General features: G+C 42.1%; 1 protein-coding gene across 1 annotated transcript; it reads left to right on the forward strand.

Annotated features, from left to right (window-relative positions):
* The first annotated feature begins 2,364 nt into the window (after positions 1-2,364).
* LOC118410188 (prokineticin Bm8-f-like) lies at positions 2,365-6,786 on the forward strand. The gene is made up of 2 exons (XM_035811729.1): positions 2,365-2,699; positions 6,271-6,786. Exons 1-2 carry the CDS (start codon positions 2,610-2,612, stop codon positions 6,514-6,516), a joined length of 336 nt encoding a protein of 111 aa, XP_035667622.1. The 5' UTR covers positions 2,365-2,609; the 3' UTR covers positions 6,517-6,786.
* The last annotated feature ends 18,349 nt before the right edge of the window (positions 6,787-25,135 follow it).

Raw genomic sequence — 25,135 nt, forward strand, 5'->3', positions numbered from 1 at the left:
ACGGTAATTCCTCTGTTCCGCTGTTCTCCTTGGAATTAAAAAAAAACGCCCCCAGATCAAGCTACTAGGGACTAGAGGGCCCAAATATACACCTCATCTGCCACCAAATATTAAGACCATAGCATGTCAAAGTCAAAAGATAAAAACCGGAAGCTCTGCTGCAGTATCAAGGTCACATACCAGGGGGTCCCTAAATCGACCTTGATCTTCGTCTTCTCAACACCTACCCACATGCCAAATATCGATCTTAATTCATCACGAGGTTCTTGAGCTATGCTGACTACCTACAAAAATCCGGAAACACACACACACACACACACACACACACACACACACACACACACACACACACACACACACACACGCACAGATTACACAGACACACACACACACAGATTACACAGACACGCGTCCACGCGAACACACATCCTGTGATTCTTGACCTGATCAAAAACTTTGCTTACTCTCTCAGCCAGTCTGAACATTTCTTGCACTTACTGCCACCAGCCAGAGGTGAGATCAGTGGCAGACTGACAAGATCATCCCACAAACTGAACACTACTCGCTGTAGAACTGAACGCTATCGCAACAGCGCTGTACCCTTCATGGTCCGCCTTTTGAACGAGTAATTGTCACCTCAGTGTTTTTGTACCAAATAGCATTATGTATTTTGAATAGCTATATACTGATATTACTGTGTTAAGTAAATTCTATCTTAAATGTTTTGGTAATGACACTTCATTTTATCCCAATACTGTTTTAATTTGTCGGTCTGAAATGCCTTTTAAGAACTATGTTATTGCCTCGATTTTAACCACTTTGATGTTAACGGTTTGTAATGACAAGTCGCAATTCAGCCGTGTGGCTGCAATGTCATTGTCAATTTGTTGAATTTCGAAATAAACCAGTCATATATATATATTCACATATCGTACGCGAAGATGTGTCGTGTTGTTGGATACAAGGAAGTTAAAAAGAAACATTCTTGTTGGATACATATGCATTTGATGGTTTGCATAGCGAAAAGACATGACCGACCTTGAAACTGCATACACGCGCACCTTGACATGACCGACAGTAACTTGAACTGCGGAACCGGGACCCAGCAAACCCACGGTAGTACTTGTGCGAATATTCTGAAGTGTTATTTAGCGGATGTAAACTCTCGAAAAGAGAGGAAGCACGTCTACATCGAGGCGTCACGTAGTTTCGTGCGTCACACAAGTTTTCACGTTGTGTAATCTTATTGAGTCCAATGAGAATGTTCTTCAATGTTGTAGGTAACCGTGAAATATGTTGTTCTGTTCATGGCGAAGGACGTAGGAAAATTCCATTCGGCAATGACACACCCAAAACAATATCTCCATTTGTCACGGAAATAACAAGAATTCGGAGACTTCATGTCTCCATTACGCAAATGACTTTTGCATCTGCATAATCTACGCTTGGTTATGTATGGCTTTAGCTAACTTACATAGGCTATGTATGCCTTTAGCTAACTTTACATTAATTATGTAAATTAGGAATTTATTTGCATAACCGTTATCTTCTAATCTTCCACCTGCCTCAAACTAAAAGTATATGATATTTCTCATCAAATATCCAAATTGATTAATGATTGCCATAATTTTAATTTAATCAAGTACAAGATACTGGAATACTTAAACTTAGTTCCTTAGTCCCGTTATTCTCCTTGAAAGTTTTTGACAAAAACGCCCCTGCAGTTCCAGAGCAAGCACAGCGTCTTGCACAAATTCGGATCTGTAAACACAAACACAAACACAAACACACACACACACACACACACACACACACACACACACACACACACACACTCACAGACACACACACACAGACACACACACACACACAATCACACACACACACACACACACACACACTCACACACACACACACACAGACACACACACACACACAATCACACACACACACAGACACAGACACACACACACACACAAGCACACACACACACACACACACACACACACACACACACAAGCACACACACACACAGTCACACACAAAACAATATCTCTATTTTTCATTTTCATAAATAAGGTGGGGTGTCGGTAAGTCAAGGCGACCGATCGAGAGTTTTTGACATTCATTAGTCCATGCGTCATGTCAATTAGCCTATGCTAAGTTTAGGTCGAGTCCACTTCATCCTGAAATCATGTGTATAGCGGTAACACATATGCACTTAGCGACGATTTACTGGCATTTAAGACGAATAAAAGTTTCTGTGGGGGCTACATGTACATTTGATAAAATTATAACAGGATATCATTCTCTTCTATTCTAGAACCGTTAGTGGCACGTGTGATGTTTAAAAGATAATGAAAATCCATGGTTTTATCTATTGAACACACCACGTAAAGCTAGTGATCCTAACAGGGTCTAATTGATGCTCGTAACTTACAACCACGGAGCTGACGTCAAATGTTGAAGAGGCTCTCGTGCGATATAAGAGTAGACATCGCCTAACTCTTCCTTCGCTCCACGTCATTTCGTCGATAAATTCTTGCTGCAAGCGACTCGTCGAACATACTCAGTCAGGAGCATCCGAGCTGAAGTCACCGCGTTCAAATATGCTTCGTCTCATGGCAGCGCTGTTGGTCGGGTTCGTACTATGGGCCTGGTTGAGTCGGCATGGAGCACAAAGCATGGTCATCACAGGGGTAGGTTACTTGCTTGCTAAGGGCCAGGTCACATTCGTCGTGCGATCGTCGTACGAATGAGGGAACTCATGAATCAAATTCGTACGACAACTTATGACGAATGTGACCCCGCCATTTGTCTTTCATTTTTTGATACGTCTACATAAGTTACAGCAGACAAGCGACCAACATGACCGCACACCGTTCTTGTTCAGGCCTCGTCGAAGTACAACACGGGGCGAGCTGCTGGTATAGAGATGTGGCCTGGTCTGATGGTTTTGGCTTTGCTGTAGGGATCTTTAACATTGTATTTGTTGGAGTAAAACAGGGGTGGCGGCCTAGGGAAGCATTATTCCTTGCAAGTTTTGTCAACGGAGAGATGAGAGAAGAAACGTTCCTGTACACACGACGGAAATTAAAAGCTGATGTAGATGGCTAAAACATGAAAGTAACTATAAAAGAAAAGAATTATAGAAACTTTTCTTTCTTTCCCGCTGTATCAGACAGGCTTTGCCATGAATGGTAGGTGTTAGGGCGGAGACTCATGCATATTGTGCCGTGACACACGTCACGATCATACTGGTCGTACGGCGTCGAACGATTTTGATGCCGTAGAATTTTCAAGCAGAATGTGACAAAACCAACTGCCGACAAGACCAAGACCTAAATTTGATAGGAAATTAAATTTTGCACGACACATGCAGAGAATTAATGCCCACAGTTGTCGATCGTACGATGATCGCAAGACTTGAGACCGGGTCCGTATATACCACGTACAGCTGAATGCGCATCATGAAATTCTGTTGGATTTCTTTTTCCCCAGCCGCTTTTTATGAACTGAAGGAGTTTACCACAACCTCCACTTTAATCTGTGTTTCGAAAGTACCCTAAGGCTTCTAAAGGTCACATTAGAAAAAGGGGGCCTGGCAGTGTAGCAAAATACACAAAATGTCAAAATAAGATTCAAGGGCATAGTTTGTGTATTTTTCATGGTATACAATTTGATTTTTCGTTTCTTAAAACATCCCGGCCGGGCCCCGACTTGGAAATGTGACCAAGGCCTTAAGCTTGAATCCTCGTCTTTGTGGAAACGGCTATGAACCCAACTGAAGCACGATTTATGAAAAGCGGCCTGCACTGGCCAATTTGAGCTTTCGTGAATAAACAAAGGTTCAAACAAACTCGATGACTATGCATGGCCTTTGCCAAGATTTGATTCGGAAATCAAATGACTACATTTTCAGTTCCGTACGCTATTTATTTATCTTTTAGTGTTATCCCTACAGTTTTAAAAACTGATTTCCAAGGGAGCCTCTTCAACTGGCCTACTAAACACGGGCTCGGGACACTGCAAGCAAATTTTATGGATGAGATCCTCTGCAGACCCCAAAACATTGAGATGGTTAGAGAAAAAAATGGGTTAAAAACAAGATGGCTGAGTTTTTAAAACACACACCATGAATGGATTTAAGTGACAAAACATGGCAGAACAGTCACCAGGCCGTTCGTTTTAGAAGTGAAACATTGGATAGTTGTAAAAGTGACACCACTTTGGAAGTCATGAGTGTAGTTGCCAACTTGCAGATACCAGTCTACCTCACTAGTGTCACTTTTACTACGCTAGTGCAATTCTTGAATACAGGAAGTGCACTTTTAATATCCAACTTCAGCACTACAGCAATATTAAAACTACAGCAATGGCTACTTCGCTTGTGTCACTTCTACAAGCACAGGTCATAAGCTATAACACATTATATTTCCCATCATGGTATTTTCTCGTCATGCTGACCATCTCCAAAGTGAAAAAACAAATATTGAATTATTTCGGAAATGAAGTGAAAATTAATGAGCGCACTCATGTCATCCATAAAATTTACTTGTTGTGGCCTAATGGATGCTGTTCTTTCTGGTGTAAATACTCGTATGGCAATTGTAGTCCACTCGTGCTGTATAGAAACCCCCCTTATTGTCATACCAGGGGCACTCGACGACAGCAAAAAGGACTACACTTCTAAGTCCATTAGGGATTAGATGTAGCTTAAGAGGCAAATGAAGCTTGTTACTCTGTGACACTGGAGGGTAACCTCCAATAACAGAGTATTGTAATCACTTTGTGCGTTGGCTGTTCGCACCTATATCTCTATGTTCCGTATGCCGCAATCGCATGTGGATTGGCATGTCGTCTGTACTCGGTTAGGAAATGATGCACGTTGTTTTTATTTCGCCGTAGCTGTTTTTATTATGGATGTAATAATTTCAGTTTTCACCCCTACGCCGTCCGGTATAGTGGTCCAGGTCTTCCTTATGATTGTGCCTTAAGCGTTGTAGTTATTTGATACCGTCAAGCAGATGTTGGCCTCGTCGGAAATTGATAACAGCTGTGCTACCTCGTACCCGGGAAAAGTAGGCATTTGATTGACAGGGGTCATTAAAGGAACATAAAAATCGGTTCTCAATGAGCCACACAAGAAAGTATATTCCAGAACAGCTGTTGGAGATGAACTCTGCGATAAGGTTTTGTCAACAACTCGGGAATAATCAGACACTAACGTGAACACACAATTTTAACCGAGTGAAGCTAGGCTCCCTCAGGTGTAGTGTATGCAGACGCAGACTTAGCGATAAGGGGCCAGAATATGTACGAGGACAGAGGCGGTTATGGGTACATGGCTCATGTCCCTATCCAGAGCTTGACATACAAGTCAAGCAGATATAGGGTGGTGACATTGTGACGATCTCCAAGCAGACGTTGGGAAACTTAACTATTTGTAGCACTACACCACGGAACAGGTACGTGCACTAGCACGTACCATATCAACAGCTCGTTTCTACACATGAATTCTGGAGCAGTGTTAGTTTTCGCAGACTCCCACTGGCACTGATCATAATATTCATATATATAAACACCGAGTCATACACCACGGAAAACATCACAACCAACATAAACCATAATTAGGTCACAGAGTTTGTTACCTACGGTCACTTGTTATTATATGTCTATGTTCAATTCGTCATACGTAAAGTAGATGGCCGGCCTTGGGTTGAGGACATGGTTGAGAACATGGAATGGTTGTTCATTTCTGACAGTAGACGTACTATTTAGTTGTGTTTGAATCGGCACAATTTACATCTCACTTGCTTTTTATCTCTAAAACTAGTAGAAGTCAAAAACTCATTTGGAGTCACGGAGCTCTGTCCGTACCTAACAAGTGTTAGGGCGCGGCCACATTCGTCTTCGTCGTAGTACGATTTTGATGTCGTTGGATTTTCAAGCAGACTGTGACAGAAACACCTGTCGACTAGGATATAGAAGACAACCCTTTCGCTAACAAGTTAGCTGAATTTCGCACGACATATGCCATAACTTTCCTCAGCTTGTGATCAATCGTACGACGATATCACGACGAATGTAACCACGCCCTGACATACAAGACTGTACAGATTTCTGTTTAATACCCGCTACATGTTTTTGCCCTTCAACCTTTCTGTATCTAAGTCAAGGTTAGAATCTATTGATCTACATATCATTTTTGCCCATTTTCAATACTGCTCTGCCGATTCGATCTAAAATTTCCGACTGTTTTGTCCTTAGGTCTGCGAGATGGACACAGAATGCATCAAGTGGAAGGGAGAGGACTCCTGCTGTGCCTCCTGGGACAATCGGCGGGGCCTGGGCGTCTGCAAGCCCATGGGCAGGAGAGGGCAGCCGTGTCAGCTGGTCAACGAGATGCAGGGCCACCCCTCCGAGTGCAAGCGCAGCTTCTGGAGATGTCCCTGCGGCCCGGGGCTGCAATGTGTGTACCTGAAGAAGGACCTACCGTACGGCTTATGTATTTAAAAATGAGACAAGTTTTGGGTGTGTCAAACAGAGGACAGGTTACGAAGACAACACTTATTGGACTTTCCAGGAGAACAGTTAGTTAAAGCCCCGGTCACACATAGCCGACCATGGCCTCCCAACCACTACCAACCCCTTGACAATGGTTAAGAGTAGGTTGGCTATGGTTGGCATTTGGTCTGCGAGGTCGGGTACTGGCAGCGTTGTCCAAAATGTTTCAAAATGCTTTTCGGGAGGGGAGTGAGTTGTGAAAAGGCTGTGGGCTGGTTGAGTCAAGTTGGTTCATTGGTAGTTAAATCATCGGATGTTGCATGTCGTCGCAAAATGTTGGCGTGGCTTAAAACTGGTCAACCTGCTTTCAACCTACCTCCAACCTTGGTTTCGTAGTGGTCGGGCGAGCAATGACCAATGCCATTGGGGGGTTGCTCTGAATGTGTGATAGGGGCTTAATAGTTGTGACTATCGGATGCGGAAAAACCATGATAACAAAGTCAAATCATGAACTCGTGGGAAACAAATCACTTGTGCACGGGGGAATAGTGATCTAAAATGTGCATTTATTGTACGTATCTTCACACAAACCAACTCAAAGACATCTTATTATACTGGCGTGGGAAGTCACATCCTGACCTACCCCTCATCCTCCGTATTGATAACAACTTATGATGTCAGGTATCCCTGCCAAAGCATATTGTGAGAAAAATCGAAAGCTTTGCTAGAAGAGAAGTGTTGAAGGGGAGCAAAAGGGACGCTACTTCAGAATCAGAAGGGCGTGCTGAAAAGCTATGTACTTTCAGAGTAATGAAGTACGGCTCAGCCTACGCAATAACGCTACACGGACGGTCCTCTAGAAGTAAGAGTTGCATTAGGCAATTCTCAATAGGTTCTCTACGATCTATAAGGACTCTAGATAAGAAATAGACACATCTACCCTTTGTGATAAGACTAGTACTACTAATAAGACATTTTGTGTCTGCTTGTGTATTGGGTCTGTGGGTGCATGGTTGGCGACTCAAGAAGTTGCGGATTAATCCTCGTGATATTTATAGATTTGCAACTTCCTGTGAGTGTTGGCAAAGTGAAGTTCAATAGCTGAGAGAACAGTGAATGGACCTAACCGCACACCTTATACATATATCTACATATATAGATCCATATTTATATTTCAGCCATACATAGTATGGTGAAATATATTGTATTCGTAATGTTTCTTTCTTTCTTTCTTTCTTCTTTCTCCTGTCAAATCTTCAAAGTGATTCATCTCCGCCGTTCCTGGACCGAATGACTTGAAATTTGGCACAGGGGTAGAATGGGCCAATACCTTGATGCTTTTTTCTCAGTTTTTTCATATCTGCCTCTAAAATGATTTTATTGAGATTTTTTGGTCAATTTTAGACCAAAACTGTATATTTTGGCCCCTGTACCCTGGTATTGCAACCAAATGAGCTGAAATTTGACAGAGATGTGCCTTGATAATGCCCCCATATAAATTCGATAACACTTTTGGTGTACAGTACAACAAAATGCTTATTTTTGCGATTTTTTGACCAATTTTTGACCAAAAAAGGACACTTTTGGCCCCTGTACCCTGGTATTACAACCAAATGAGCTGAAATTTGACAGAGATGTGCCCTGATAATGCCCCCATATAAATTCAATAACACTTTTGGTGTACAGTACAACAAAATGCTTATTTTTGCGATTTTTTGACCAATTTTTGACCAAAAAAGGACACTTTTGGCTCCTGTACATTGGTATTGCAACCGAATGAGCTGAAATTTGACACAGATGTGCCTTGATAATCCCTTCATATAAATTCAATAACACTTTTGGTGTACAGTGCAACAAAATGCTTATTTTTGCGATTTTTGGCCAATTTTTGACCAAAAAAGGACACTTTTGGCACCTGTACCCTGCTATTACAATTAAATGACCTGAAATTTGGTATAGATAGGCATTAGATACTTGGTAACAAGATTCAAGTAAAATTTTTGACATAAACAACTTTAAAATGATTAATTTTGGCACTTTTCTGAGGGGAAATTTGTTTTCTTTTGGCCTCCTGACGTGACCTTCCGTGACCCCGCACAGAGCCACACCTGTGCGCGTCAGCCGGAGAGTTAATTGAGTCAAAGACCTAGCCAATCAGCGAAGAGGAGGCCAAAGGCTAATTAATATTCATAAGCGGGGCCTCATGATCCCGCATATAGCAGTGTTCCCGCCAGGGGGAGCGAAGCCCGCCTAAGGCTCTCGCATTTTAGACTATTCAGAAGGCTTTATATTGTATCAGTTCTTAGGGGCATATCTATGATAATCGCAGCAGTCACTTAACTTCTCTTCAGGAGTTCAGCGTAACACTATTTCAGGTCAAACCGTCAAAGGCAACTAAAAACAAACTTTAACGTTACTGAGTTCAACAGTACTTATAACTTGTTATCCGAAGTTGAAACGCTAGCGATGGTATTTTCGCTGCGCTGTTAGCTCCGTGCGACTGTTGTTGACGGTCTTATAACGGTATATTTTGCACCCCTGTACCCTGGTATGAGTAACATTTGGTATAGATAGGCATAAGATAGTTGGTAAAATGATCCAAGTGAAATTTTTGGCATAAAGTACTGTAAAAGGCTTAATTACAGCACTTTTTTGGGGGAAATTGGTTTTCTTTCGTTCTCCATGCCATGACCTTTCGGACGTTCACCCCACAGAGCCGACATCTGCACCTGCGTCTAGCCGGCAGGAAGAGTTAATTCAATTAATGGTTCAGCCAATCAGCGAAGAGGAAAGCGAAGGCTAATTAATATTCATAAGCGGGACCACACAATACGTTAACTTGAAGACTCAGGCCGTACAGACTTCTCGCCAGGATTTTTTCAAAGCGTCGGACAGGGGTCCGGGGGCCGCCGAATGTCCCTGGCGGGGTCCAGGGGCAGGGCCACTGTGGGGGGGACCCAGGTGGGCGAAGCCCCCCCGGAAGCTCTTGCATTTTAGACTATTGAGAAGGCTTCTTTTATCAGTTTTTTTAGGGCCATATCTACGATAATCGTAGCAGTCACTTACTTCTCTTCAGCAGTTTGACTTTAAAATATTTCGTTGCCGTTAGCCGCCGTGCGACTTTTGTTGACGGTCTGATATCCCTACGTCGCCGCCTCGCTGATATTCCCACGGACATGTTTCAAGAAAAATACCCAGCAAAAAATGCTGTTCTGCGTCAAATTCTATTCTATAAAACATGTGGGACTCAGTGTTACAGTCCAAATATTTTGTAGAAGCACCGCTGTAGGAAAGAAGGTCCAAGCAATGTAAAACATCACGTAGCATGAAGTTCGCTGTCAACTGGCACACAGCACATGACTGTTTGAAACTCTAAGTCTAATCAACAGCCGTGTTTGATTGATAGCCGGCGGTCCTTTGATGAAGTCGGCGAAAGGTGCGTTAGTTAGAAAATCTGCGTTTAGTTTTGATACGTAATTATAAGTCAGACAGTGGCGAGAATGATTATTTTCTCATCAATATTTCTCTTCAGAATTATTTGAACTTAATTGTACATCTAAACAATTGGCTTACCTGTGCAATGTTTATATGATTAATGATCAGTGTACTGAAATCATGTGTAACGTATGGCTCCTAGTCAAAAGATCAGCATTTTCTCTATAGTGACTACCTGTCTATAGTGGCCACATTTCCTAGTGCTGTTGTTGTTTGACATAAACTTTGAACATTTAAATTGTAAGTAACTTTAAACTGCCAGAGTTTCAGCCCAATGAAACACTCTCAGCGCCAGGGTATGAACAGACTGACCAGACAGACGAAAATAAATCCTCGAACAAGGTTCAATCGTATCTTCCGGGTCTGGCAGGAAGTTGTTAAACTAAAATAAGAATAGGCTCGATGGCTGATTGCATACAAAGTAAAACAGTTTAACAGTTTTACAGCTTGAAGAAAACAAACGCTCCTACAGTACCTGCACCTGCTTGATAATTATTAAATCGTATGCCCTACTTGAATAAAAAAAGTTCACTGCAATAATAAATGTACCCACATCACAAGGAGCTTATACTTTTTTAAACTTACACCAAGTTATCGTACTGAAAATTGTTAATGACATTACATGAAGTCATTCAACAATTTTCAGTCATGATGAAAATTTTCTGAATGGAAGGTGTGATTATTGTCATTTTCTGAAAAATAGAAGCAAGCTCTGTTTTTACCTGGAATCAATTCACAATACCAGTCCACTTTGGGGGATAATGTACTGTTAAGAGGATGTTCCATTTTTGCGCAGGGGTGATTTGGAACAGTCCAATGTTGCGTGGAAAGGGGTATGGCTGAAATATGCTGTATTTGCTCTTAAGCAAATGTCGGCCTTTCTAGTCAGTTATTCTATTCACACGCACACGCACGCATCCGCACACATATCAAACATACACAGTCACACACATATGATATTGTCACTTATCTTAGTTCCCCTACAGCATATTGTCAAGTAAAAGGTAAATTCGTTGTGGTATCGACTTCTTTACTGTCAAAGAACATATATGCCTTAGTTATTTGAAAGAGGATATCTTCATATCAGTATACTAAATGCATTGAACTACTGTAACTGTCTTGAGGAACTATCATTTCATTCTTATTGTATCCGACTTTCAAATCTTGGTGCTGACATCAGTCAGAAATGTGTCGAAGAAACTGACAGCATGTTTCTGGAGATCTGTTGGAACTTCATTCTGTTAGTATATGCAAAATAATACACAGAGAATAAGTGGAATGAGCAAAGAAAAAGGAGGAAATTAATATCGTTGAATGTATCACATTGGCAGATAAATAGACACGTACTCAGAATAATGGATCGGATGATGTCTGTTTCAAGTCTATCAGTGCAATCGTACCCATTGAAGCCTTTCCAATGAACTTTGAACTTTATTTATTTGCTTTAAGACAACAAATGTCCATAGCAATATCATAAACATAAAATATAACAATCACAATGAAAAAGAAACCATAAGAGTAACAATATTAAAAGTACCATAATGACAGACGGAAACAACATGAGAAACAATAATAAAAATGCACCACTTGCAAACCCATGCAGGAGTTCTTATACCATGAGAGCTCAAACAGTCAAAACAGACTGTTTACTACCTACCTAGTACTAAAACAAATAGGGGGCCCAGAATCGCCATGTTTCTTAGAGACCTCACTAACTACTCGCAAACTAATCAACATTCATACAAATCCAACAAGACGATCTTGAGCTATACGTGCAAACACACACACACACAAGCTGTATAGTCCCTTCGCCTTTCGTACATATACCAATTATATCTATGATAAGATCATGAGTTGTAAATAAACATTTTAGTGCTATGATTACCATATGCATGTAAGTAGAAGAATGCTATCCTTATCTGCGATGAAATCTACCCGTGAAAAATATATCCAGTGATTCCTTTAAAAGAGCACCAAAGTACCTAACGAAAGGGTGAGTTTTAAGGCCACAATAAATCTATGTTGACAATAAACCAGCGTCGGTATTCTTTCTGGTAGTACCAACATCTGTCGCTAGGAGTGCTCGTGAGTAGTCAGACGTGCCCATATTACTCTTCCAGAGTTTTAATGTATGACTGTTGTATAATACTCGAAGGAAAATACGCTGAATCATGTACAAAATTGATTGCTCATGTAATAGACTTGATCACGTTAGGGATTAATGACATAAGGAATCTTGAAAATACTCCGAATTACCTCAGAGACGAACGTTCGTTATCCAAAATCACTTGATATCTAGACTCTACATATCACATGCATGTGATTTTGAATCAGAAACTTTCGCCTCTATATATTAAAGTTAGGTACTCTAGAGTTAAATGGATCGGATTGATCTGGAAATAAGGGCAAAGTGCTCGAGAAACATTCGTCCGCACTGATTGATTGTATGGATGACCCAACCGCGCATCAATTTTCGTCCAAAATCCTTATGACCATATGCTGTAAACCGTGCAAAAAAGCTGACAATATTATGCCATGTATTGAAAGAAAACCCGGATATTTATGTCACCGTATATGTCAAGTTAGATTTCAAAGAAAATCTGAAAAAAAATCTATCATTGATATTTCATATTCCGTGTTCAGTCATTTGTTCAACCTTCGAATTCAATCACTTCTAGATTTCATAATAAAGGAAACTTTCTTTGCATATGTTTTTAGATGCTCGCATGCGCAGCTCGCAACAGTTTTAGTATGTCCGAAATAAGCAAATGATAATTATGGACTTACTTGATATCAAACAGAGCCTGACGTAATCAGGCTGGTGATTTATTTCTTAAATGTGCTGAACGTATCCTGAGGCTGACACAGCCATGACCCCTGCCCTGGGAGGGGCGCTAATACGCCGGTACTTACCTAAGGCTACAGCAAGTAGATTCTTTGGATGACATCATCTGCTTATACGAGAGCAAAAAATCAGTGCGAGCGTGGATGTCATCCAAAAAATGTACTTGTTGTTTCATAAGATTTCTCTTATGTTTGCACCAGTTAACAGAGACAATAGGCCACACGTACGGTTGTTGCCATACGGCCCGGGGGTCTGCTGACGAATGTCATCGGGTTGTGCTGGGTGGGCTGAGTGGAAAGAACGGCCTGTCAACAAAAGGAGATAGACAAGAACCTTCTATGGGTTAAGAACAATTCCATACAAAAAGGGTGAATTAATACATGAAAAGCAAGTTCAAGTCCATGCAACATAGTCAAAATGAACGTGTCAAATTTTCAAAGTTTACTCAAAGTTCATGACACTTTGCTCCGTCAGACGACAACTACGTCAGCGAATATTGCACGGCTTGAAAAGATCACTAACTACGTTTCGGGGGTAATTGCCGTCAAAAGGCCACGTTTACGGGTAATTAACCAGCCAAAAGCCACGGAAGGGCCACACGCGCGGCCAGGTTTTGTTTAGGCTGGCACTCACACACACGCACACGCCCTCGTGTCACAGAATGGGACATGGCGAAGTCCTGTCAGCCGTAAAAATGAACCACAACCGGTCTTGTTGGGTAGTTCAACAAAGGCCCCATAGGACAACGAAAATAGTGCCTGGTTAATGTTAAAACCAACAAAAAAACTTGGAGAACAAAGTCTTCAGTCTGTGAACTAGCAGATTGAAATAATTAAAGGACAGCATCAGAAAATTTTCAATTCATTATTTTCCAGTAGTTTACTCATTAAAAAGTTGATGTACGTCAATTTTTACATTGATCCGCCTAATATGACCCTGTAGACACGTTTGAACTTCGCGCTCTCCTCCTTTCCCCGCCGCGCTGGCCGATGACGTAATGGCCGCGTTCTGAGAGTCTGACGTCACAGATCCAAAACTTCTAGCCAGCCATTTTGCTCCGTGAACCTCGGTCCTCTCAGCGGTAAATAATCACTCCGCCATTCTGGAGTTCAGTCCGTAGTTGTTGACAATTACTTTCGTGGACCTGTAAGTCGCATTGTGACCTGTCTACGAAGCCATAGTCCCCGGGAGACTAAACATGAATGAGCTTGCCTGCGAGTAAACCGCGCGGCGACGGGACGAAATCAAAACAATGGCGGTGGGGAAGGTTCACGCACCGTGCCATTCTGGACTGTTACAAGAGCGAGTTTGGGTCAATCCTTACCTTCTCCTTTCCAGACAGCACAGCGATAATTACACGTAAGCTTCCACGAATTTTGGTTGAATTCACAGTTGTCCAACTGGCAGTGACATTAAAAAAAAAAAAGAAACATTTTCCTCTGACAACATCGGACGATCCCCTTTTCGCGCCGAAACATACATACAAAACAGGCCGGCATTGTGAATGGCGCGAAATGTCGGCTTCGTTTCAGAGTCCGTCTTTTATTTTGATGGAACACCCAACAATCTCCGCCAAAGCTACATGATTGAAAAACCGGACAGTGCAGATAATTTACCTGAGAAACAGAAAATAAAGTGAGAGGCGAGGCGTAACTCGCTCGAATCTGTACAAGTTGCAGTGCTATCTGTTTCGGCACGATAAGGGGATCGTTCGATATGTAGTGATCAAGGGTATGTTGTCAGAGAAAAATGTTTCTTTTTTTTATTGTCACTGCCAGTTGGACAACTGTGAGTTCAACCAAAATTCGTGGAAGCTTACGTGTAATTATCGCTGTGCTGTCTGGAAAGGAGAAGGTAAGGATTGACCCAAACTCGCTCTTGTAACAGTCCAGAATGGCACGGTGCGTGAACCTTCCCCACCGCCATTGTTCTGATTTCGTCCCGTCGCCGCGCGGTTTACTCGCAGGCAAGCTCATTCATGTTTAGTCTCCCGGGGACTATGGCTTCGTAGACAGGTCACAATGCGACTTACAGGTCCACGAAAGTAATTGTCAACAACTACGGACTGAACTCCAGAATGGCGGAGTGATTATTTACCGCTGAGAGGACCGAGGTTCACGGAGCAAAATGGCTGGCTAGAAGTTTTGGATCTGTGACGTCAGACTCTCAGAACGCGGCCATTACGTCATCGGCCAGCGCGGCGGGGAAAGGAGGAGAGCGCGAAGTTCAAACGTGTCTACAGGGTCATATTAGGCGGATCAATGTAAAAATTGACGTACATCAACTTTTTAATGAGTAAACTACTGGAAAATAATGAATTGAAAATTTTCTGATGCTGTCCTTTAAATCAGTTGCAGCTCAGCCGAAACTACGACAATTATCAAGAATTGGCTCAAATGTACAATTTGACCGCCAAACTTTCAAACTTAAACCAAAATGGGAAAACTAAGAAGCTACCTGCTCCTTCTAACACAAGAAATCTCCAGATTGGAAAAGTATTTTCATGGATCTTACGGTGGCACTAAGATTTTTATCCCTCCACTGCACAATGCAGCTCTGACGTCTACCCTAATACGTGCAACTTGTGTTTTATGTGCATGCATATGGTTTTCCTTTTTCATTTCAAGCACCTGTAAAGGTACTTCCCCTTCACAAGTTTCACCACTATATGCACAATCATGCCGAAAAGAATAGTAATTAATGGGCATTGATGTCATACATAGAATTTACTTGCTGTGGCTGTTACATGCGTTATCCGTCGGCAGCTGGTTCCAAGTCCTGTGGGAGACTTGGGCCGCTGTATCATCAAGGTCACGTGGTGTGGTTCGGCAAAGGAATGATCAAGTAGCTCGTAAAATAAGTTCCTTGACCTTCTCGTCGCAACGAGGCAGGAAATGGGAAGATAAGACAAGATAGCTTAATTGGTGGTTAGGCCACAGCAATGGATGATATCGGGCTGTGTATGGATTTCGCCTGATTGATGATGATGGCTGTGTCCGAAGATCAGACTGTGGATGATGATATATATTGATTGCGGGAATAAAAGGCTTGGTAGTTGCTGACACCAAATCTTATTACTTGGATACTTGTTTACAAGGTTTATATCATATACATTAGAAAATGTAGGCATCTTTTTCTTTATCTATCTTTCTCATTCAATTTTTCGTGCTGTCGCCCTACCGCCCTTCTCACGCACAGGATGTCATCCACGAAATTGACATGACGTGGCTCAGTCACAAAAATAAATAAATAAATAAAATAAAACCAACAGGACAACATCCAGCAATTGAAACATCCATACAGAATACACTGTTCTGCCACCCCTTTATGCACGGCGATAACAGCGTGGCTTTCTTTCTCTTGTCCTCCTTGGGGATGTGGAGTCTGGAAGGAGTTTGCTCCAAAACTTGCAGGTTTACGGCATCTCCCGGGACTCTGTATGACGTACAAACCGGCCTAGCTGTCTCTAGTTAATCCGAACCTGCTGGAACTGGTGACCCGATGGTGAAAACGTTGACCTTTTGGATAGGATGGCGTCAACTCAACTCAAGGCCACGGATCAGTTGAATAGTTTGCGAATAGTTAGCTTTCGAGCATAAACTTGGTCACTTTCTTCCGAAGAAGACAAGAGCAAGGTGAACATTTTGTAGCCATGAAACGTTCCTTGTCCGTAGTATATCTAAACAGCTTGCTGGTAACAGGTCATTCAGTGTAACATAAGCAGCTGTGGCCGAATGGCGGTTTACTGGCTATGCCGATACAGTCACGTTATGTTTCTCCTACGCAATTACACCATTGGCGATCTGCTGTGTTACGTTGCTAGCGTCTTTTCCTTGTTTTGCTCGTATGTGCTGACCGCCTCGAAAAGCAACTTAGCTATGTTTTGAAATGCTGCCAATGCCTTGTCAGTGATTGGGCAAAAGTTGCTTATCAGGTTTCACATGTATTGACGTCATCAATGGAAGTTCTCACACGTCTGCAAATAATGTTATTGTCACCCTATCGGTTTACTCGCACGCAACGGTGACGTAAAAGTTTCAACGTCAACATTGCCATGTTTTCCTAAGACGAAATGCAACTAGCGTGTTGATGGGGAAACCATCATGTACCTGGAGGTAAGTGTGGAAAAAACGACAGTTCAGTGTATTTATCAGTGGTAACTTTCGTGTTTCCATTAGTGAACATGTTGTGTGGAAAAGAATACAAAATGAATATTTGTTTTCGATGTGTCTGTTTGTTGTGTTGTTGTGTGTCCGTAGTTTTTTTTTTCACCGTTAGCACAGTGTCAGAAAAGATGGTGTCACTGTAAACGCAGTCTAACTCAAAACTGATAAAAAACAAAGACGAAGCTTAAGGCCACTCTACCAGCAGAACACTTAGCTAGACAGTCATTATGTTCATTATATGTGTGAACACACCTGCATAATTCGTGGCACTGACATTGTTATCTGCATGGGTTATCATGACAGTACCCCTGCAGCAAATATGCGGCCTGAAAGACTACTGATTGTCACAGTGATTATCTCAGGCATTACGCTTAAGCCAAATCACACACCATCGCCATATGTACGTTTTGCATACAGTCGTTGTATGTCCACTTCTCACTTTTACCGGAAAGAACAAGTGGTACCGATAACAATTTTGTTCAATTCTACATGTTTTGGGTTTTTCTTTGTCAGGATCTGAATGCCTGGCAAATAATTAAGGTTAATTCAGAAAGAAAACCATGTACTAAGCAAACCAATGTCGCACGTACAAATCCCGGGCCCGGCAACCTTAGAATTAGGCGTACATAGCCGGGGGCTTTTTTTGGATCTAAACGTTTTTACCTTGTCGCATTTACTACTCTACAAGGTGCCTATTACTTTGGTCTTAAGGTCCAATCCTATATCGTAGTCCCTGAAGAGGTGTATGTTAACAATTACAATTACAATTAAGAACAATTACACCACAAGTATCTTCAGGAGCATGGCGGCCAAGATGGCGGCGAGGCAGACGTGTCTGTCAGAGCGCTCCGCTTGAACTGAAGTTTTCCCTACCTTTACGATAATTGTGTGCTTGTAATCGCGTATGGATATGTACGCTAGGTAACTGTACCTAATATCTTCAAGTTTTGGCTTATCATATGGGATTTGAAAAGTTGTAAAGGCGAAATTTCTGCTTGAAGAACATCTGCAACTACGGAACAAAGACCCACGCGGACAAAATGGCGACCGACGCGCGAGAAACCGGAGCACCTGGTGAGCTTTATCGACTACTCGAGACAACCACCGACGCTACTGAAGAAGAAATCGTTCATGCCTACAGAGCGAAAGTGAAGAATTACGAGGAAACGACCAACACGACCAAGGATAAGCGCCTGTTGAACACAGCTCGACAGAAGTTTGCTGAGGTAAGCAAGGCCTTCTATATACTCTCGGACAAACACCGACGAGAACTCTACGACCAATCAAACCGGATAGTCGAGCCTACTAAACGTGACAAGAAAGCAAAGCCAAATGGCGAATACTTCGTGCAATTCAACAATGGCAGTGCAAATGTCTATCTCCCAGTAGGTTCAGTAGAACAGTGGGTAAAAGCCATCGAAGCGCACTACGGCACAAGCTCAGTGGACAAAGAGTCCAATAATGCGTACCAGCTGGCAGTACCGTTTCTTGCGCCCGACACAAACGAAGCCGTCGGATCAGTTACCTTACATGTGTACCGAACTACGTGTAAGATACTTGTTCAGGGATCGGCGTACTATCTATGGACCATGTACACTTTTGAACAGTTGAAACAGCTGATCCATCCACCGACAATAGTCCCAGACACCGAAGTCCGATGTGAGGACACAGTTTGCATCAAATGTAACCGCCCAGGCCCAGAAGATGAAGGAGTCATACAGTGTAACGTATGTTGCAAATGGTACCACTATGCATGTACGGACCTACACGAATCCTCTCTCTGTGAACTTATTCAGAATGAAGACAGTGAATATGTGTGTATTGTATGCTCCACTGATACCACCGGAAAACTCAAGACTCAATGCCCGGCTGTCGTGCAGGAGGAAACAGACGTACGTGAGGAAACCGTCCCGAAGCAAGTTGTCGATGACGGGAATAACAACAGAACGGCATCATCGCCTAGTGACAGAAAAACTAGAGATGATGACCAAATCGCATCGCTTCAAAACAGCGTTGACAAACTTGAAGCTATCCTTAGCACCAGGATCACAAAGGAAAACAATGCGGTAGACATGTTGGCGGCGCGCATTGCACACATTGAAAACCGCCTATTGTCTGACACAAAGGAAGCGCCCGGTGACAAGATTGCAAAGGAGAGTGACATTGAGGTGCTAAAAAGACGAGTGAGATCCCTTGAGGCAGAAAACAAAAACTTGCGACACAGAATAGCGGCCCTGGAAGAGAAAGGTGTCAAAAACGTCGTCTCCATGGCAACACAAAGTGACAACACACCGGCGGCTCCTCAAACACTCAATGAAGGCGAACCATGCATTGGTGATGTAACAACAGTACCCAACATCCCGACAAACAACAGGTTCCTTCCACTAACAGAGAATACACCACCACAAGAACAGACAACTAACGGCGATGTCCCAGCCAGCTCACACAACGGAAACAAACCACAGAGAGGCCCGACACCTAACCGGCGGCACAATGACAATCAGACACGGGCAGAAATAGTCATCATTGGTGACTCGAACACAAAGGGTATAATCCCAAACATGCTGTACCCCGGTAAAGGAGTTACAAAATACACAGCGATGACTATCCCTCAGGCCTCTGTCATGATCAAGAGCACTGCTGACCTTGACCCCAAATGTATAGTGTTCCACGTGGGGACCAATGACATTAGACAAGAGAAGGCAGCAAATGGAGTGACGGAAAACCTCAGAGAGCTAGTCAACACCACCCACACTAAGTACCCAAATGCAGCTATCGTGATGTCAACAGTCCCACCTAGGGACGACAGTCACTTGATGGAAGTGACACGCGATGTCAACTCATTCCTCCAGATCCTTGGTCAGGAAACGCCCTTTCTTACTATAGCAAACAACGACAATCTTGGGGTTGGTAGACAGATCAAACAATACCTGTACCGACACGACGGGTACCACCTCAACAAAGGAGGGCTAAAGGTAATGGCAGCGAACTGGAAGTCTGCCATCCACCCCAAAGTAGGTCTTGGGGTCTACGACAGAAGAAACGGAAGGAGCGACCGTAATCCTCGCACCCGTATTACAAGTCCGTCAATGTCCTCACAACAGAGCAATGATAACGGACGCAACACAGAGAACGTGCAACCCACACGGAGCGGCCAGCGCTACAGGGCAGCCAACCGACACCCTGCCGAACCCCGTAATAAGGAACCCACAGCAACAGACCAGCTCCCACCTGAACCCCGCAGCATGGAACCTACAGCAGCCGGTCGGGGCTGTGACGCACCGTGGCAACCCCCGAGACCAACCGACGATAGACGACGCCCATCCAGCTGGTCGCACCCACCGTACCAACGTGACGCAGCCGTCCCGCCACGCCCGTTCCCTCCATTCGTCCCCAACTTCGAACACATGTACATGGACTGGTATCCAGAGACCCAGAGAGATCCACGGCCGTGGGTTCCTCCGGAGTTTGCTCAGAGGTATCCAGACTGGCGATACTATGAGCACATGCGTTACTAACTGGTCACCCCTGATGGTATGATGAAAAGCGATTTAATAACAACTATGGAATATGTGAGATGGATAACAGTAAGACGAGAGTAGTCAGATACATCCATTATCTTAGAGGTAGATCAAACTATTACTAGCAAGGTAACGTACTAATATTATCGTAAAGGTAGGGATAAAATACTGAATTGTTTATAAGACATGTCCAATGGTTCATTGAACATAGGATTTTGGAATGTGCACGGTTTAGGTAGAAAACTTGAAGTAGATAATTTTAGAAGTAGTTTAGAAAAACTAAATCTCTTTGCCCTTATTGAAACTTGGAGTAACGAATCATCAGAAGTTGACATTCCAAATTTTTATCATTTCTCATCACTACGACAGAAACAACAAAAGGCCAGAAGAAACTCAGGAGGTATAATATTTTACTTTAGACAAGAAATAGATAAGTACATCAAAAGAGAACGGGGCACTTCTGATTGCAATGACTTGCTCTGGGTTCGCATATCAAAAGATCTCTTAGGTTTATCCAAAGATGTTTTTCTATGCATAGTTTATATAAGTCCCATTTATTCGACCGTTCACAAAAGGGCGGAAGACTCTATCTTTGATGTTTTAGAGCAAGATTTAGCACTGTTTTCCTCCAAAGGTTACGTCATTATGGGGGGAGACTTTAACAGCAGGCTAGGTTCCTTAACAGACTTTAACGAAGATGACCCCTTAGATTCAGATCTCGAGCCCGAAATGCTTAGTAATATTAACATTCCTAGAAACTTTTCAGATAAAAATCCTGCAAATGCTTTCGGCAGAAGCCTGATAGATTTGTGCACACAATCTGATGTACGTATATTGAACGGGAGGATACTGGGAGACTTGAGTGGTAGATTCACGTGCTACCAGCCGAATGGATGCAGCACAGTGGACTACGTCATCTCAAGCAGTACTCTGTTCCATTATATCAATACCTTCAAAGTGCATCCGTTAACAGATTTCTCAGATCACTGTATGATCTCCCTGAATATTAGTTCATCGTCAAGCTCTCCCGAAAGTACAAAAAAGTCAACATCAAATTTGCGTCTTTTCCCAGATAAATTTGTTTGGGGTCCTGACTCCAACGAAAAATTTGTAGAGGCCCTAAGTTGCCCGATAATCCATAGAAAATTAGCAGATTTCATGGCGTTAAATGAAAACATTACTTCAACTAAAGCCGACATTGAACAAAACGTGCGAAAACTTCAAGAAATATTGATAACAGCGGGAAGAATGTCTCTACAAGTAAAATGCAAGAAGAAACCAAGGCAATCTAAAAGAAACAAAAGCTGGTTTGACAAATCTTGCTTTGAGGCGCGAAACGAGCTGCGAAATTTAAGATACCTACTCATGCGTAACCCTAAGAACCCAGTCATAAGAGGCAGCTATTTCCGGAAAAAGAAAGAATTTAACAAACTTACTCGAAGACGTAAGAGGGAACATGAAAATAATTGTTTAATGCAATTACAAAAACTACAGGACAACAACCCAACAGCGTTTTGGAATCTACTTAAAAAACTAAAGAATGACAAATCAACGAACCAAGAAAATATACCAACAGACACCTGGGTTGAACACTTTAAATCTCTACACAGCAGGTCTAGATTAGAGAAACAGGTCTTTGATTCCAAATTCGAAAAAAGTTTTACTAAACAAATTAAAAGTTCTACAAAAATATGATTCAAATGAAGGGCCCTTAGATTATCAAATTACGGAATATGAAATTGGTAAAGCCATTCAAGCACTCAAAACCAAAAAGGCAGGCGGGGAAGACATGATAATTAATGAAATGTTAAAAGGGGGGGAAACACTTCTATTACGTCCTCTTACAAAACTGTTCAATAACGTTCTCGAAACAGGAAGATTCCCACAAGACTGGTCCAGCAGCTACATAGTTCCAATACACAAGTCAGGTAGAAAAGATGATCCAAACAATTATCGGGGTATTGCAATTTCTACCTGTCTGGGAAAATTATTTAGTTCAATTCTAAAAAAAAGACTTACTACTTTCATGGAAGATAACGAAATTTTAAAACCCAACCAAACAGGATTCAGAAAAAAATACAGAACAGCAGATAATATCTTTATATTGAAAACCCTTATCTCCAAGTACACACAGTCCGGAAAACGCCTCTTCGCTTGTTTTATTGATCTCTCGAAGGCTTTCGATTCAGTTTGGCACCAGGGTCTTCTATTCAAACTTCTATCCAATGACATCTCGGGGAAATTCTTTCATATCATCAAAAGTTTATATAGTAACTCAGAAGCCTGTGTAAAAACTAGTATAGGTCTGAGTGAAAATTTCCCTGTAGAGATTGGCGTGAGACAGGGATGTGTTCTAAGCCCCTCGCTATTTAATCTGTACGTTAGTGATTTAGTTAACGATCTCAATACAGGAGACCTAGATACCCCTCTACTTCATTCATCCAAAGTATCAAGTTTATTTTATGCCGATGACGTTGTCATGTTGTCAACAAGTCAACGTGGCCTACAGAACGCAATCAATGTTCTCGGCCTTTACTGCAATAAATGGAAACTAACAGTAAACTTAAAGAAAACGAAAATCATTGTTTTCAATCGTAAGGGACGATTGTTATCAAACTATAAATTTTGCTTATTCGACAAAGACATAGAAGTGGTATCCTCGTACTGTTATTTAGGCGTAGTATTTACAGCGGGGTGTAAATTTAACACAGCAATGAAAACCCTCCAAAAGAAGGCACTAAGGGCGCTATTTAGCATAAGAACAACTCTTGGAGGAAACAATGCTTCAGTACCACTGCAATGTAAGTTATTTGACGCTTGTATTGTACCAATATTATTGTATGGTGCAGAAGTGTGGAGCAATGCTAGTTTAAACGACAATTCTCCATTAGAGCAAGCGCATCTAAAGTTCTGTAAAGTTGTCTTAGGTGTAAGAAGAAATGCCAGTAATCTCGCTACTAGAGCGGAGCTAGGAAGATTCCCTCTATGGATCGAGGCTTTCAGTAGACTATTTTCTTATTATTGTAGATTAACTAGAGAAGTACCGACAAATAGCATACAATATGAAGCATTTCTTGTACAACAAGACCTACACAGACGCAATATACCATGCTGGCTATCTAATGTAAGTAAGATTTTGGAGGAGTCGGGTTATGCATACCTATTGTTAAACAACGGTCGAGATATACCATCAATTCAGTCGGAGGTGAAGCAAAGACTGAAGGACATTTACCTTCAAACCTTTTACTCAGGGCTGAACTCCAGTGGTAGGACCGGAAACCAAGGAAACAAACTAAGAACATATAGAAAAATCAAACATACCTACGAAAGAGAACAGTACCTTAATATTCAGAATTTCAACCATCGCCGAGCCATGGCTAGATTAAGAATCAGTGACCATCCCCTACAAATTGAAGTGGGAAGATACAACCAGACTCCTCCGAATAATAGACTCTGTACACTTTGTAACTCCAACCGTATAGAGAATGAAGTCCATTTTATATTAGAGTGTCCTTTATACAATGACATGCGCAACTCTTTTATCAGTGCTCTGAATGTAGTAGATACACGATGTAAAGAGTTAACCAACGACAACCTGTTTGTACATATAATGACAACCACAAACAACTTTGTACAACACAAACTCTGTGAGTTCGTATACACATGTTTTAAGAAAAGGGAAGAGTCATGTAAACGTTAGATATAGTGATAGCTTAGTTGCAGATGTATTGTTTATTCAATTGTAATACTACATGTTATAGTACTTAGTCTTTATAATTAGTATCCCATCATGGGATTTGCTGCATTTAGCCCACATGGGCAGGTGACATGCAAATAAAGATCATTATATATTATCTAGTACCACCGAAATATGTCCCCTCCCCTCCACTTTACGTGTTCGGACTAATTGTTGGACCATGGAGTGAAGCCAGTTTCACAGTCTCTGTGATGGATGTGAAAGTATCCGAGGCCGAAGGGACAATAATCATTAACACCGCGTACAAGGAATTTTTGATAGACACAGTAACTGATCATGAGGAGACTGTACTCCCACTGAGTGGCTGATGATTTTATCATGATGGTACATTTTAAACTGTAGGGCTATCTCAGATCGTATATAGGTCACATCTATACGACATGACTGCACGGTCGATAGAACAGCATGGGCGATCTTGCATGGTCATTTTTGTTCTGGCTGCAGGACTGACCCCCCCCCCCCCCGGAAATTTGGACTTCGTGCTGTGGGTCCGACTCAGCGGGCCGGGGCTGAGTCTAAATTTCCTTGGAGCATATTGGCTCTGAAGCCAAGAAGCTGACCTGTGTAGTATCTGTCTGGCGTATTTAAGGGCTACCTGTTGGGGCACAGCTATGTGTTGTTTTGTAAGCTGTAAGGTCTATCGACTATACGTGAATTCAGCGCACGTAATTAAGTTCAACTAGGTAGTCATCTACGAGTCCCACTTATCTAAATGTCTGTTTGTTCAGTTCCTGATTTATCAATAAAAACCACAAACTAGAAACATCACGTAAGTAAGCAATGAAAACATTAAAAGCAAAGGCAAAATTCATATTCAGTATAATAAATGTGCTCAGTTACGATT

This window comes from Branchiostoma floridae, chromosome 2 (assembly GCF_000003815.2).
Source record: "Branchiostoma floridae strain S238N-H82 chromosome 2, Bfl_VNyyK, whole genome shotgun sequence".
Classification (NCBI taxonomy): Eukaryota; Metazoa; Chordata; class Leptocardii; order Amphioxiformes; family Branchiostomatidae; genus Branchiostoma; species Branchiostoma floridae.